General features: G+C 37.6%; 1 protein-coding gene across 2 annotated transcripts; it reads left to right on the top strand.

Annotated features, from left to right (window-relative positions):
* Positions 1-719: 719 nt before the first annotated feature.
* Positions 720-13,749, top strand: smarcad1a (SWI/SNF-related, matrix-associated actin-dependent regulator of chromatin, subfamily a, containing DEAD/H box 1 a). Of its 2 annotated transcripts, none has more exons than XM_031760305.2 (23): positions 720-1,171; positions 1,848-1,986; positions 2,092-2,212; positions 2,757-2,826; positions 3,096-3,190; positions 3,486-3,587; positions 4,158-4,236; positions 4,346-5,058; positions 5,454-5,650; positions 6,707-6,797; positions 7,092-7,191; positions 7,449-7,508; positions 7,817-7,892; positions 8,036-8,171; positions 8,283-8,414; positions 8,840-8,935; positions 9,296-9,413; positions 9,536-9,651; positions 10,218-10,406; positions 10,506-10,624; positions 11,189-11,371; positions 11,595-11,704; positions 12,638-13,749. In XM_031760305.2, exons 1-23 carry the CDS (start codon positions 1,066-1,068, stop codon positions 12,697-12,699), a joined length of 3,210 nt encoding a protein of 1,069 aa, XP_031616165.2. In that variant the 5' UTR covers positions 720-1,065; the 3' UTR covers positions 12,700-13,749. The 2 variants fall into 2 exon arrangements, with proteins under 2 accessions (XP_031616165.2, XP_039476563.1); XM_039620629.1 differs by having other exon boundaries at positions 1,169-1,297.
* Positions 13,750-13,877: the final 128 nt, after the last annotated feature.

The raw sequence follows: 13,877 nt of genomic DNA, 5'->3' as shown, positions 1-13,877 counted from the left end.
GAGTTCTCGTGTTGGATGGTTAAACACAGAAGAAATAAGTTATTATTGCTTTGATGGTAATAAATACAATAATGAAAACAGAACATATCCTTCCAAGACAAATCTGGGTTCACAAAAACAGCCATTCCTTGTAGGCATGCAATGCCATTTGTTTTCACAGTACATCCAGCAGTTTGATGTTCATGATGGAAATTATTATTATTGCTATTATTATATTATTGCACCACGATTTACTTAGAATTGCTCATTTTCAACGCTCTGTACAGCCCGACCACCCCATTCTAAACACATTTCACGGGCTTGGCTAGTACCTGTAAATTGCATAGTAATTACAATTTAGAAAGACGTGTCTGTATCTTTGTAATCATAGACAGACAATTTAAAACAAAGTGCATATTGCAGTTAATGATCCATACATTCAAATTATATGGTTACCCACAAGTGCTACCGGGTGTGTATCTTTATACATCAGTGACTTCATAAGCGACGTCGACACTGCCGTCAAAATAATGAACTTCCTTCTCTTCTGCCCCATTAGTGGAAAGGGCCGCTAAACACTGTGATACCTCACCGATGCATTCATATGTAAGTATTTATATCCGCGATGAGACGCTGACACTTTATTTATTACACTACCATTAGCCCTGTAAAACTCAATGTAAGCGAAAGCGGAAGTATGCTACAGAGTACTATCTTGACTTACCGATGAGTTTCCGCCCACATCCTCCTTTTACCAATGAGCTGTGCCGGCTCGGATTCCTCCAGGGCCGAGGGAGTTCGCGGGAAACCGGGTATAGTCGGGATGCAGCATAGATAACTCGGGAGTTTAACCGCTTTCTTTGTTACAAAACCCGTGTGACATTACCGATCAATTTTAAGCTAATGCCGTTAAAAACGGAGGTGTGACACAGCTTTCTTACCCTCTATGCTAATATCTGGCGCTAGTTAGCGGGCTGTCACATCGTGCATCACGTTGTGCTTCATACGGCTGAACAGGAAAAAAATACGGCTGAGTAGGACGAGACAAAGAAGTGCCGCTGTTAGGCACATAAAGGACCTGGTAAAATGAGTCTCTTCAATTTAGACCGGTTCCGTTTTGAGGGGAGGCCATGCAGCAAGGACCAGGTTAACGGGTCAAAAAGTCTAGAGTCTGAAAAGGAGAACAAGCCAGGTAACCAGCAGCTACATGTAGGCTAGCTCTGCATTGCTGATAGCTTGATGTGTTGAAATGCTATCGTTAGCATTACCTGTATCACTTTAACAGCTCAGCATGGCTTTCCCCCGCAGCAGCATTAAGGTAGATATTTAGAAATAATGCTTTCAATGTATAGCTGGCCATTTACACAATCAAATACTACACATACAGCATAAAGGACAACAATGTTAAGCCATTTCAGAAATCCTGTTATAGATTTGAGATGATGTCAGTCTAATCTTCATCTTTTAGTAGCATACGAACAATAAGCTCAGTATTATGATGATGTCTTGTGTACCAGGGTTCACAAGTCAACCATAATTTCAGGATTTGGTCCTTTCCATATCCACCTTCTTTAACTTCAAGTTCCATGCATGTGGATATGTTCCATGTTTTGCCAATAAAAACGTAAAAGCAGTCAGGTGTCATACAATTTGTAGTATCACTGGTCTTCGAATCATGACGAAGACACACTCTTAATTGTAAGTTAAGCAGCAGAAAATTGAAAAACGAAACTAGCTGCTAAATCTGCATAAGAACCAGACAATATTTTTCCTACAAACATTAATTTTAATATATCGAATGAAATCTCTTTGTCTGCTGTTAGGAAAACATCTACCAACATGTTTCTGCTGTCTTTTTTTTCCCCCAGCCCGGACAAAGCCTGTCAAAGCCCCACCAAAATCCCACGCCCGAGGAGTTGCTTTTGAGGAAGTCTTTACTGTTGATTTAGAGGAGGATGAAGTCATTTCTGAACCAAAGACCAAGATATCTTTAACAAAAAAATCCAAGTGTGTATATGCTAAATTAACTAGTAATTCATTTTTTTCCCCCAAATGTATGCATTCATTCACTCATCCACTGCATATTTTAGAGTTGTTATCTTTCCTTTATAGCAAGCCTGCTGGTAAAGCATCCCAAACTGTAGTGCTGGATGATACGGACAATGAATTGGATGACAAATTGAACAGGCTAATAGAGATGTTTCCTCAGCTGACAAGACCGGATGCGCTGGAGGTGAGTCTTAATAAAAGGTTTTGTCTCTTTATGCATCAATGCCAGTTTCCAAGTATAAAACATTAGGGTTGACTGCTTTGATTTTCAGTATAGAGTAAGGATAGGTGCCAATACGAGCTCAATGGTCTTTCCATTTCAAGCTACATTTTTTAGCTAATTCTTTGCTCAGTAAATAATAAGCTCACTAATGTTTACGATTGATTTTCTTTAATCCATGTTCATGTACTTTAGTTAAATTTGTGTGTGGCCTGTAAACTGCTAGCATTGAATATAACTTCTTCATAGGGAATACCTAAAATAAGTTATATATTATTTATGCATGCTTTAGAAATTATTTAGTGTTTAAAAATCAGAACCAGCCCAGCTGCCTGTTTTTTCTTTTTGTTTTTTTTTTTGTTTTTTTCTTTCTTTTTCTTAAATTCAGTTTCAGCACACTACCCAAATGTAGCATTTATAATGGTGATTCAAAACTGTATTTATATATTAGCCACTTCAAATTTAGTCACTGTTCATTAGACATGATCCCTTCGGTTTTTTCGTTCAGATTGTTGAAAGTACAAGCACACTGGATGGGGCTGTAGCTGCTTGCCTTTTAAAATATGGTGATAAAGAAGGTAAGTATTTATTTTACTTTTCATATTGAGGTTTATTTTATAACTTAAAGGGAAATCTTTAGCGTTCTACAAAGAATATACCAAATCTAAACTTATAGAGAGTAATTAAGAGTAAAAAAAAAAGCAATTATTAGGTGTGAAAAATAATTATTCCAAATATGGGAGCATGTTATTGTAAAGATAATATCCTCTTAAAGTGATTAAAGTATATAGATCTGTTTCTTAATTAGTTAGATTTATTAGGAACACTGTCTGTTTTGTCCTCTCAGCCCCGAGTCAAAGCAGGAAGAGAAAGCAGGATGGAAGCAGCAGCTCTAAAGACAGTGTTGAGATTCAACCTAGCAAGAAGACAAAACCATCAGCGGTAAGCCTTCTAACTGTGTCTTAATGGTTTAAAATGGAAAAATTGTGCATCTTTGCAACACTAATGGTGACTTCAGTCATGATACAGCATGAAAACTGTGCACAGAACATCGAGAATACTTTAATTTTCTTTTAAACAGAAAAACAGCATCATTTACAAGAACTGTTAAGACTTAATCCAAAATGCAAATTTGCCAAATGCACATTTCCTGTTTTTTGTTGTTGTTTTTTTTTGTTTTTGTTTTTTGTTTTAAATTAAAATGGTAATTTTATTACATTTTTTTTTAAATGGACAGGCCTCTGATGAGGAAGAAGATGAGGACAAAGAGCTGAGCTGGGAGAAGCAGGAATCTATGGTCAGAAGACTGCAGAAGAAATTTCCTGACCAGGATAAGGTGGTGAGTGAGAGAATGTCACAATTAACATTTCCACTGATGTAAAACATATGCTATAAAAACTGTATAAAATGGCCTGCAACACTGCAATACCACTCAAAAGTAAATGTGTCAATGTGCCACTTTAGTTCGGCTGGCTGAGAAGGCAACCCTTGCTTTAGTGTCCTGGTTCAATTCCACCCTGGGAATTCCCCTTCTCTCATTGGCTCTGCCTTCTTTTTTTACATGCCACATTCCTAGAAGGGAAACAAGTAAACTTAAAATATACATACAGTGCTTGACAAATTTATTAGACCATGACCAAGTGTATGGTTTATACAACAGCTGCATTCTACAATGGTCAATCCACCAGTATGTGCAACTTCTTTAAGAGAAACTTTTGTTTTCATCCTCTAATAAATGTATTAAGCACTGAATAAAGGTGGGGAAGATGTAGTTGAACATTTACAGATGAGTTCAAAGCAAATTATATTGACGCAAAATAGTAAGAAAAGGAAGTCGGTCAAAATTACAGCTGTTTCTGAAACAATGTTTTGTGTTAGTTTGAGGATTGATCTGTAGTCTGTGTTGTAGGAGCTAAGGATGGTGCTGCAGGAGCATGACTGGAATTTTGAAGATGCTCTGCAGGTCCTACAGATGTTCACAGACACAGGTGCAAATACAACAGCTGTCATTGTTTAACAAGCAGTATATATGTACTTTCAATTCAATGTTGAAGTGCTTAACTGGTTCTGAAACCTCTGTTTGTTTTCTGATATTAGATAATACAAGTTTCAGCTCGCATGGGTCAGAAGGAAAGGTATCCAGCAAATCAAAGAAGAAAGACAAGTCAAAGAGAAAGCTGAGCCACCAAGAAGACCAGAAAAATGGTGAAAAGAGGCAAGATTATGAGGAGTTTGAAGACCATGTCAGCGAAACGGAGGATGACAGTACAGATGATTCTGATAATACAAAGGACAGTGAAGATGATTCTGACTTGGAAGACAACGAAGACTCCAAAAAGAAAAGTGCCACTCTGTCTTCTTGGATTGTAAAAAAATCTGGTCCAGCGGCTTCATCGTCCTCTGCCAACAAAACTACTACCTCTTCCTCGCTGAAGCCCTCTTCCTCGCTGAAGCCCTCTTCCTCGCTGAAGCCCTCTTCCTCTTCATCTGCTGCCCAGACTTTGTCCAGATTTGCCAGTGGGACCAGCATAGCTAAGAAGCAGGCGGCAGAGAGAAAGAGGAAGGCGCGTGCCTCAGATGAACATGTCAGTTCAGAGGGCGAAAACGACTATGAAGACACAGTAAGCAGCGAGTTTGAGGATTCAGATGATGAGCTGGACTCTAACGTAGGCATGACAGAAGTGAAGAAGGAGATTCTTGCATTCTTCCGGGATGCATCATTAGACGAACTGTCACTAATGTCCGGGTGCTCCATTAAAAAGGCACAGAAAATTGTGGAACTGAGACCCTTTAACAGCTGGAAAAGCTTGGTAAGAGGCCATGTGTTTCTAAACAAGAAGCATGAAACCACAAATAGATTTCCAGCAGGTTATTTATGTTAAATAAAACAGTTTGATCAAGTTTTGGTAAGAAGAGGTATAAAAACAAAGGGCTGTATTCACAGTCTGAAATCATCTGAGTGAATGCAACCTTTTGTTTACGCTTTATTGGCTGGTTCTTCAGATAACATGCTCTGTTCAGCACAATAGTTTTGTCACAATAGTTTTTCTTTCTCTCAACACTTCTATCATCGGAGGGTAAATATGCAAAGATGGATAGCCAAGATTTATCAGGATGTGTACAAATAGAGCAGTAATGACTCCTCTCTATATTTAGTCACATTTATTTGTCATGTTAATTGTTGTTTGATGTTTTTCTCCTCCAGGTTGAAGCTCTCAATAAGAACAATGGACTTTCAGAAGACTTGCTGCTGGGCTGCAGAGTCGTCCTCAAGGAGAGGAAGGTTGTCCTGGGGCTGATGTCCAAATGTGAGATGATTTCATCAAAAATGGTCAAACAAGTCACTCAAATGATGGAGAAAGGGACAGGAGCCATGAAACAGCCCAGAGTGCTCAACACTCAGTGAGTACAGTGTAATTCTTGAAAACGGTTTGTGAACCATCTTAAATTTCTTAAGTTTTTGTGTAGTATAACCAACCAACATCAGATTCTAATGCAAGGGTTCAAAGAAAATATTCTGAAACGTACTTCTAGAAATTAAAAGAAAACTGTCTCAGAGAGTTCAGGCTGTGTTAAAGAATAATGGGGAAATAGTAGTTCAGTGGTGGTAGTGTGTGGGCTGTTGTGGGCAGCTTCAGACTATCTGCAGAGAGTGTCTGTTGTCAAATCGGGGCAAGTGTCAAAAATATGTGGTACAGCCGGTCTGTGGGCCGCTCTTGCATGTACTGTTATTGGTTCATCTGTCAGCCATGGGGAAGAATGAAGTTACAACATATAAAGAGCTGAAGTGAAACAGTGTTTAAAAAAAAAAGTCTCCACTGCAGTCACTGTTTGTACTTTTCATGCTATATTTTCTGATGGGTCTTTTTGTTTGCACAATTATTGAATATATCTCTGCAATTATTCCCATTTTCCTTGGAAAATATAAAAAGACGAGGGTCAGTTCAAGATATTTGTGCAGTACTGTCAATTGTTTCAATAATTTGTAACCAAAAAATTGAAATTTGTAATAAAAAAATCAGTTCTTTATTATGAGCAAGATTGTTTAAAATGTCTTTACAGAACTTTAAAAAATATTTTGTAAGTTGATAAAGGAGGCTTTCTGTTGTCATTTCAATGTATAAAACAAGCAAATGTGTTACAAAAAATAGGCGAGTATAATGTGCTGAGTATTAGAAAGAAATGTCTGAATGTTTTTGCTACTGAGTGAAAGCTGAATGCTGATCTTTAACATATCTCTCCGATGTTGGAAGGAAAGTGCAGAATTTGCAACCAGTGTAGGAAGACTGAGGTGATTTGTGACCTCAGAATGAACTTTGCCTTAACTGCTGTTATAACAGCTTTTCATCATTTTTTCCATAAATTATGCATTACAACTTAGTGAGTCAGAGTGTGTTTGGGAAAAAAAAAGACAGACCAAGTTCTTTTTCTCAGTCTGTAATTATTGTTGTTCTTCAGGTTCCAGCTGAAACCCTATCAGCTAATTGGGCTAAAGTGGCTGCTGCTTCTTCATGAGCACAAATTGAGCGGTATCCTCGCTGATGAAATGGTGAGGCAATAAGCTTGGGACCTGTTGTTAAATGTTAAATCCAACAGGTCCCAGGTATAAGTTTGTTTTTTTTCCTCCCCAAAAAGTATAAATAAGGATACTGATTTAAAGCAAATGTGTTGTTTTAGCCTAAAAATGGCAAGAGAAGACTGTTTTGTGCAGTTGGTCAACATTTTGTTCTTAATATTGTTGAGAAACAACAGTGTTCAAACATAAATGTTTGAACATTGTTGCTACTCTTTGTGTCTCATGTCTGATTGTATCGCTTTGTCTCTTTCACTGTCCAACCTGCAGGGTTTAGGGAAAACTATCCAGGCTATAGGATTTCTAGCTCAGCTGTACCAGAATGGTATTGAAGGGCCTCACCTCATCACTGTGCCTTCTTCTACACTGGGTAATGAACTCCATGTCATGCGCTTTGCCACTTCACTTTATACCGTGTAATCTTCAGCTTGAATAATAGTCCACATAGATAGATACTTTATTGAAATTATAACTTGAAAATTGTAACAGAACAATATACATACAGATTTTTATCTTCATTAACATTTAAGGTACAAACTTCAATATTTCGATCTGAATCCTTTTATTTATATAAAACCTAAGGAAATGATTATTTCTGACCTGTGTTGTTTTCAATCTGTCTGGTAGATAACTGGGTCAGAGAGATGAAACTCTGGTGTCCAGATCTCAAAGTTCTCGTCTATTATGGTAAGGTTACAGTTAAATTAGTTTTGCTAGAAAATAAAACTGAAACAGTTGTAGGAACTCGATGATTTTTGTTCTGTGGATGCATGATGTTCACTTGTAAATATGCATAATCTGAGGTGATTGTTAGAAGTTTAGCTTGATGTCACATGTCTGCTGTGTGCACTTGCACCTTTAAAAAAAAAATTTTTTTTAATTGTGTATTTGATTTTTGCTTCAGAATGTTTGTATCTGGCCTTGCTTAAAAATCTGTGAACATTTCCTCAGTTTGTAAACAAAGCATTGTGTTTGTGTTCCTTTATTCTGTATAGGATCTATAGAAGATCGTCGCTACCTCAAACATGATATCCTGAATGGAGATGTTGACTTCAATGTCATTGTGACCACGTAAGCAAACACAGATCACTCATCATTTTAGCAAACATGCTACAGGGAGATCGAATTAGTGCAGTGAAGTATGAGCTCCTGGAGGAACCTATAGAAACTTTTCACTCATACCTTTGCTTTTATTTCATTTGTTTGTTTTACAGTTATAACTTGGCAATAGGAAACGACAGCGACCGCAGCCTGTTTCGTAAGCTGCGGCTGAAATATGCCATTTTTGATGAGGGCCACATGCTGAAGAACATGAACTCTTTGCGCTATCGGCATCTTATGGCTATTAATGTAAGCTGACCTCTGTGTAGTCTTCTTCTTTTTTTTTTCTTTTTTTTAACACCACTGTGGTTTTTCTTTGTTGCGCCTAACGGGGTTCGGTTTCTGTCTGGTTCCCTGTAGGCAGAGCATCGCTTGCTGCTGACAGGAACTCCGTTACAGAACAACCTCTTAGAGCTGATGTCTCTGCTGAACTTCATCATGCCATCTATGTTCTCCAGCTCCACTACCCAGCTCTCAAAAATGTTTTCTATGGTAAGTGTCTGTCAAGTTAAGTTTGTTTTGACAGAAGAAGTGTTTTTTTGTTTTGTTTTTTACTTTTTAAGCATTAATAACTCCAGAATTACAAGAAAATACAACTCTTTTCTCTTTCTTCTTATGTTAAACTATAGTCGGTCATGTCTTCTCTTATTTAATAAGAATTTGAGTGATTAAAACAGCTCAAATACCAAAACAGGTGCTGCATTAAGGAACAGGGTTTGAAAATACACTTGAACCTCTGAAATTAACTGATTATTTATTGTCCCCTGGTTTTCACTTTATTTACAGACAGATGTCATGATCTTCTGCTTCACAGGTTAAAACAGTGCAAGAAGAACAAGCAAAATCTGTTTAGGAGTAGCGTGTGTCATTGTTCTGTCTCCTATCTGACTCAAATTGCTTGTTACATTGTGTGTTAGAAATCACATGAAGAGCAGAGTCGTTTCGAGAGGGATCGTATTTCTCAGGCCAAACTCATCATGAAACCTTTCATCCTCCGACGGCTCAAGAGCGAGGTCAGTTAATCTGGGAAAGTTACTGTACAAGGATTATGAGAATTTCAAGTATTTGGAATGAAAGCCTGCAGTACAGCTTTAGTTTTTTTGCCCAAAATGTGTTAAACTCTTAATAGCAATGAACTTCATATTCAAGTCATAATTGAGTTAGAATTAAATAAATATTCAAACAGTTTCTATGAAACTCCTTCTTGTCTGGAGTTGATCTTATTTCAATGACTATTTGGCTAGAAGATAAGCTTGCAGGAAAAAAATGGATGCTATTGTGCATTTCAATCTTTTTGTCAGTAGTTTTAATCATACACATTTACAGGGATTATATATACTGTATAACTAATGGTGCTTCTTTTTCCCCCCAAGGTCCTTCAGCAGCTTCCAGCAAAGGAAGAGAAGGTGGAGTTCTGCTCAATGAGTGAGAAACAGCAGGGTCTGTACCAGAACCTCTTTCAGAAACTCAAATCCACCACGAATGGCGAAAGTAAGCCCCATTTTAAATGAACTGGGTGGAATTGGTGCTCTTTAGTATAACTGGGGATACTATTTTACAGTAACATAGAACGATGTTTGATTAATAATTTCTGACATGCATCTTCTCTTCAGAGCGAGAGTTGTGTAATGTGATGATGCAGCTGAGGAAGATGGCCAACCACCCTCTGCTTCATAGACAGTACTACACCACTGAAAAACTAAAAGCCATGAGCAAGCTTATGCTCAAGGTGAGGATACTCCCCGACAACCACTGTTTGTGTTCTTTATTGTGTTTTGTTTGTCTTGTTGGCTGAACTATCGATTAGCTCATGCTAAGACAGTGAGCCCCCCGTCCACATTTCCGAAGAATCACTACTATGTTCTGGAGGACGCATTGTTTTTGTGAAAGTTGCACACAGTGATCACCTAATAAGTCTTTGCTGATAGTGTTCAGGTTCAATGTCACGTTTGGTGGTTTTCAAGGGAATTTGATTCTCATTAGTCATTTGTTCAATACAACCAATGACATGAAAACATCACTTTCTCTACTTCACTCATTATTACAACAACCTTATTGACATTCTAGTTTTTCATTCTGTTATCCAGAAACTTCAAGTTGTGATATTTAGCTTGCAGATTTGGCTCACAACACCAAACATTTAGATTTCTTTGCCATCATCATTTTTTTGGATCCTGGTATGCTGTTGACTAGCTGAATGCTGGACTTTCACTCCAACACAAGCTGGAAACCATAAAGCTGTTGCATTAGTACATTTTCATACATTTTGGGTTGTCTCTTTTTCTCTCTCCTCAGGAGCCAACACACTTTGATGCAGATCCTGTTCTGATACAGGAGGACATGGAGGTGATGTCAGATTTTGAGCTGCATCGTCTGTGCCAGCAGTACTCGACCATCAGCTCCTACCAGCTTGAAAATGATCTCCTGTTTGACTCTGGAAAATTCCACCACCTTACAAAGCTGCTGGCCTCACTTAAAGAGAAGGTAGATAGAAAGATACCAAACCATTTCATTCTGCGTTTTTGATTTTTGGAGCATAGGTTTAAGATTTTTTTACAGCACAACTTTCCTGTCATGATACAGGGGGACCGAGTGGTATTATTCAGTCAGTTCACCATGATGCTTGATATTGTGGAAGTGCTGCTGAAACATCTTATGCATCGTTACATCAGGCTGGATGGATCCACACCCATAGCGGACAGGTGGGTTTCAGATATTGAAATAAGATCATTGTAGCTAACAAGGCATCAAGCATTTGATGTTATTAAGTCAAAATCTTGTCCTTTAAAATTATTTATTGGACTTCATTCTTGCGGTTCTCAGTCATATAGGTCATGCTTATCTAAGGAGCTTGGAAAGAAAAGCGACTAGACTTCTTTAAACTTCTTTCTTTCAAGAAGTCCAGTCACTTTTCTTCCCAAGCTCCTTAGATTCTAGTTATATTCTATGTTCTGCAAACCAGTAGAATAAAATCGTAACATGATTTTAATTTTATATCTAAAGGTCAAGTTTGTGCACATGTGGATGTCTGTACAGACACTTTGACTGGAACTTCAACAACATCAGATATTACATTACAGTAAAAGCACTTTAAATCCTGCAGAAGCGTTTGTTAAAGTTTAAGCTGTTTCAAAAGTTTAGCACATCTGTTATTCTAGCTGTTGCATCAGGTAAAAATGTGTCAAATTGAGGGAAATGGAAGCAATGTCTGTTCAATTCAGCGTGTACCCACCTGTAGCTGTTACAATGTTTTCTTTCTCCTTCAGGATTGTGTTGATTGATGAGTTCAACACAGACCCTGACATATTTGTGTTCCTGCTGTCAACCCGTGCTGGCGGCCTCGGCATAAACCTGACCTCAGCTAACGTTGTCATCCTACATGACATCGACTGCAATCCCTACAATGACAAACAAGCAGAGGACAGGTGTCACCGTGTGGGCCAGACCAGGTTAGATGGAATCTGTGTGCAATCCTAGATATATTTTACTCAATAATATCTTGTGATTGTGCCTTATCATGTCAGTAACTGGGCAGAAAAGAGTTTTGCAATATCAATGCAGGTTCTGTTGGGAGGACATTCTGTGGTTGGTAATTGCAATTACAGGACCTCCTTGGGTGTACATGGTTGTGCACATGCAGTGTGTAGTGATGGATCTACTTCTGTGTATCAGAACTGTACAGGTGATTAAGCTGATCAGTAAGGACACTATAGAGGACTGCATCCTGCAACTGGGCAACAAGAAACTAAAGCTGGAGCAGGACATGACCTCATCTGAACAAAGTAAGGAGATATTTAAAGATATGTACTGTACCTATTTTCACCGAAGGTTTCTCTAGTAGATAAATTAAATTAGATAAATGCATTTGTTTCGGTTTTTAAAATAAACATGAAAAAAATACTCAAAACATAAAAAAACAGTAGTGAGGATTTCATTAAGAAGTTCTGGCCTTTAAGGCCCAAAGTGTGCTTCTGTTTTAAACATGTTTAGCTGCTTTCACAATAAACTCACCAAATGGTCAGAGAGATTATTCCGCTGCTTCCCAGCGTGATGGCCCAACTTTGACAGTTTTTTGGTAAATCTCTTTCCCCCCTCAAACTCTGGGGGATTTGAATTTATATTTTAGCAAATAATACTGTCTGGCCATCTTGCAAGATACAGAGAAAGAGGACGCCTCTTTCTCTGTATCTTGCAAGTAAACACCCAGATCGATACTCTGTTCTGCTTCTTTCTGTCTCTGAGTGACATTTTTACACACCACGGCCGCTATCTTTAGCTTATGTGCACGATATATTTTTGTCAGATAAAGGGTGCAAGCCTCTGACTGCAGTGTCTACATCTGTAAATATTTGCTTTTGATTTCTGCTAAAACTCCAGCTGACTTTAAAAACTAAAAAGAAAATGTTTTGGGTTTTGTTTTTGTTTGGGTTTGTTTGTTTTTTTAAATCTGTAACATTTATGTAATGTCAAGAAAAGTGCATGAATTCCAGGAGCAGTTATTGGATTAACCTGATTTTATTGTGAAAAATGTGGGAAATTGATTAACATTATTAGGCAGGTGAAGTGCAAACAATAATGAGGATTGAGAAAATAACTCACAGGAAAATTTAGATATTTTTTTGCAGTGTGTAGCCTGCCTTTTGTTAACTGGAATAGGTTAGCCAAGTTGGTTAGGATAATGCAAAAATAATGCTAACAAATGATTTGTCCTTTAGGTGTTGAGGGGACCATACCTGAGGATATGGCATCTTTGATCAAAGCCTCACTGGGACTGTGATACACAAACATGCGAAACTTGAAACTGTACAAATGCATTTGTATGGGGTCTCCTGAGATTTTGGGAAGACTTGAGTATTCTGACTGAGCTAACACCATTGTGTCTGTACTTGAGAACTGCTGTAAACCATAAACTGCCATGCAAACACTGAAATCCGATAGATCAGATTTACAGTGTGACATGGCAGCTGTGCCTAAAACAGTTTTTACATACGCACAGTTTTTGCTCTCACTTTGACTACAAGACCAGTATAAACTGCATTTTAGCCTCTGCATTTTGTAAGTGTACCAAGCAGTAAAAACTTGAAAGAGTGTGATTTTTAAATCTTTAGTAATAAAAAGGTATTTAAAGTACACTATCACATTGGTCTGACAGAATTAAAGTGTCATTTCAGTTTAAACATATGCAGTGTTGCACTGCTCACATTCAGATAAAAGTAACATAGTGGTAAGGAGAATGATGCTTACTTGCCAAACTTTGATACAGGAAATATTTCAAAATCTAGGACTTAAAGAAAAAGGTTCGAGCATGGAGAATGGTGGATATATTTTTACCCGTCGGTCCATACAGTGTTACAATATGTTTGCGTGTTCAGAAAAATACAGTTCAAATAGCAAGTATACTGAAAATGATATTCACCTTAAATTCCTCTACCATTTCTGATTTAAAATTTGTGGCTGCATCACATGCATATGGACTCTGTCAGTGTTAAGTGTAATGTCTTACATTTCATCCTGTTCTCATATTCTAATTGCATATTTAGGAAAGGCAGACTGCATCAAGCATACAGATATTTTAATTATCCTGGTATGTAAGAAAAAACCTATGGTGCTTGAATTTCTTTCATAGCTGTTTCTACTCTTTTAATTATCAGGCCGAGAGAAGACTTTTCGATTTAATAAAGCAGCTGCCGCATTAGTGTGCTGTATAAGTAGATAATGTGTTGTTATTGTAAAAGTGTTACTGTAAAAGCTTTTACTAAGTCATTTGTATGTTTGTTTGTTTTTTTTTAGTTTCCTGTCAAAACTGAATAATAAATATTGGAATAATTGTTTGTGTGGTGTCTGTAACAATGCACCAGTAGAGGGTGCAATTTTTTAAACTATTATTTTTCTATCAGAGATCACAAAGATCCTCCCAAAGCCAGAGTTGGTAACGGTCTGTAGTAGTATACATTT

This window comes from Oreochromis aureus, linkage group 12 (genome assembly GCF_013358895.1).
Source record: "Oreochromis aureus strain Israel breed Guangdong linkage group 12, ZZ_aureus, whole genome shotgun sequence".
Taxonomy (NCBI): domain Eukaryota; kingdom Metazoa; phylum Chordata; class Actinopteri; order Cichliformes; family Cichlidae; genus Oreochromis; species Oreochromis aureus.
Note: the sequence above shows the minus strand (reverse complement) of the source record. Positions and strands in the feature narration are given on the sequence as shown.

Bases quoted from the DNA above. Each gene is read 5' to 3' on its own strand.
- smarcad1a (XM_031760305.2), top strand. From the start codon at position 1,066: ATGAGTCTCTTCAATTTAGACCGGTTCCGTTTTGAGGGGAGGCCATGC. The intron at 3,191-3,485 runs GTAAGCCTTCTA...TTAAATGGACAG, and splicing joins AGAAGACAAAACCATCAGCG to GCCTCTGATGAGGAAGAAGA. The intron at 8,172-8,282 runs GTAAGCTGACCT...GGTTCCCTGTAG, and splicing joins GGCATCTTATGGCTATTAAT to GCAGAGCATCGCTTGCTGCT.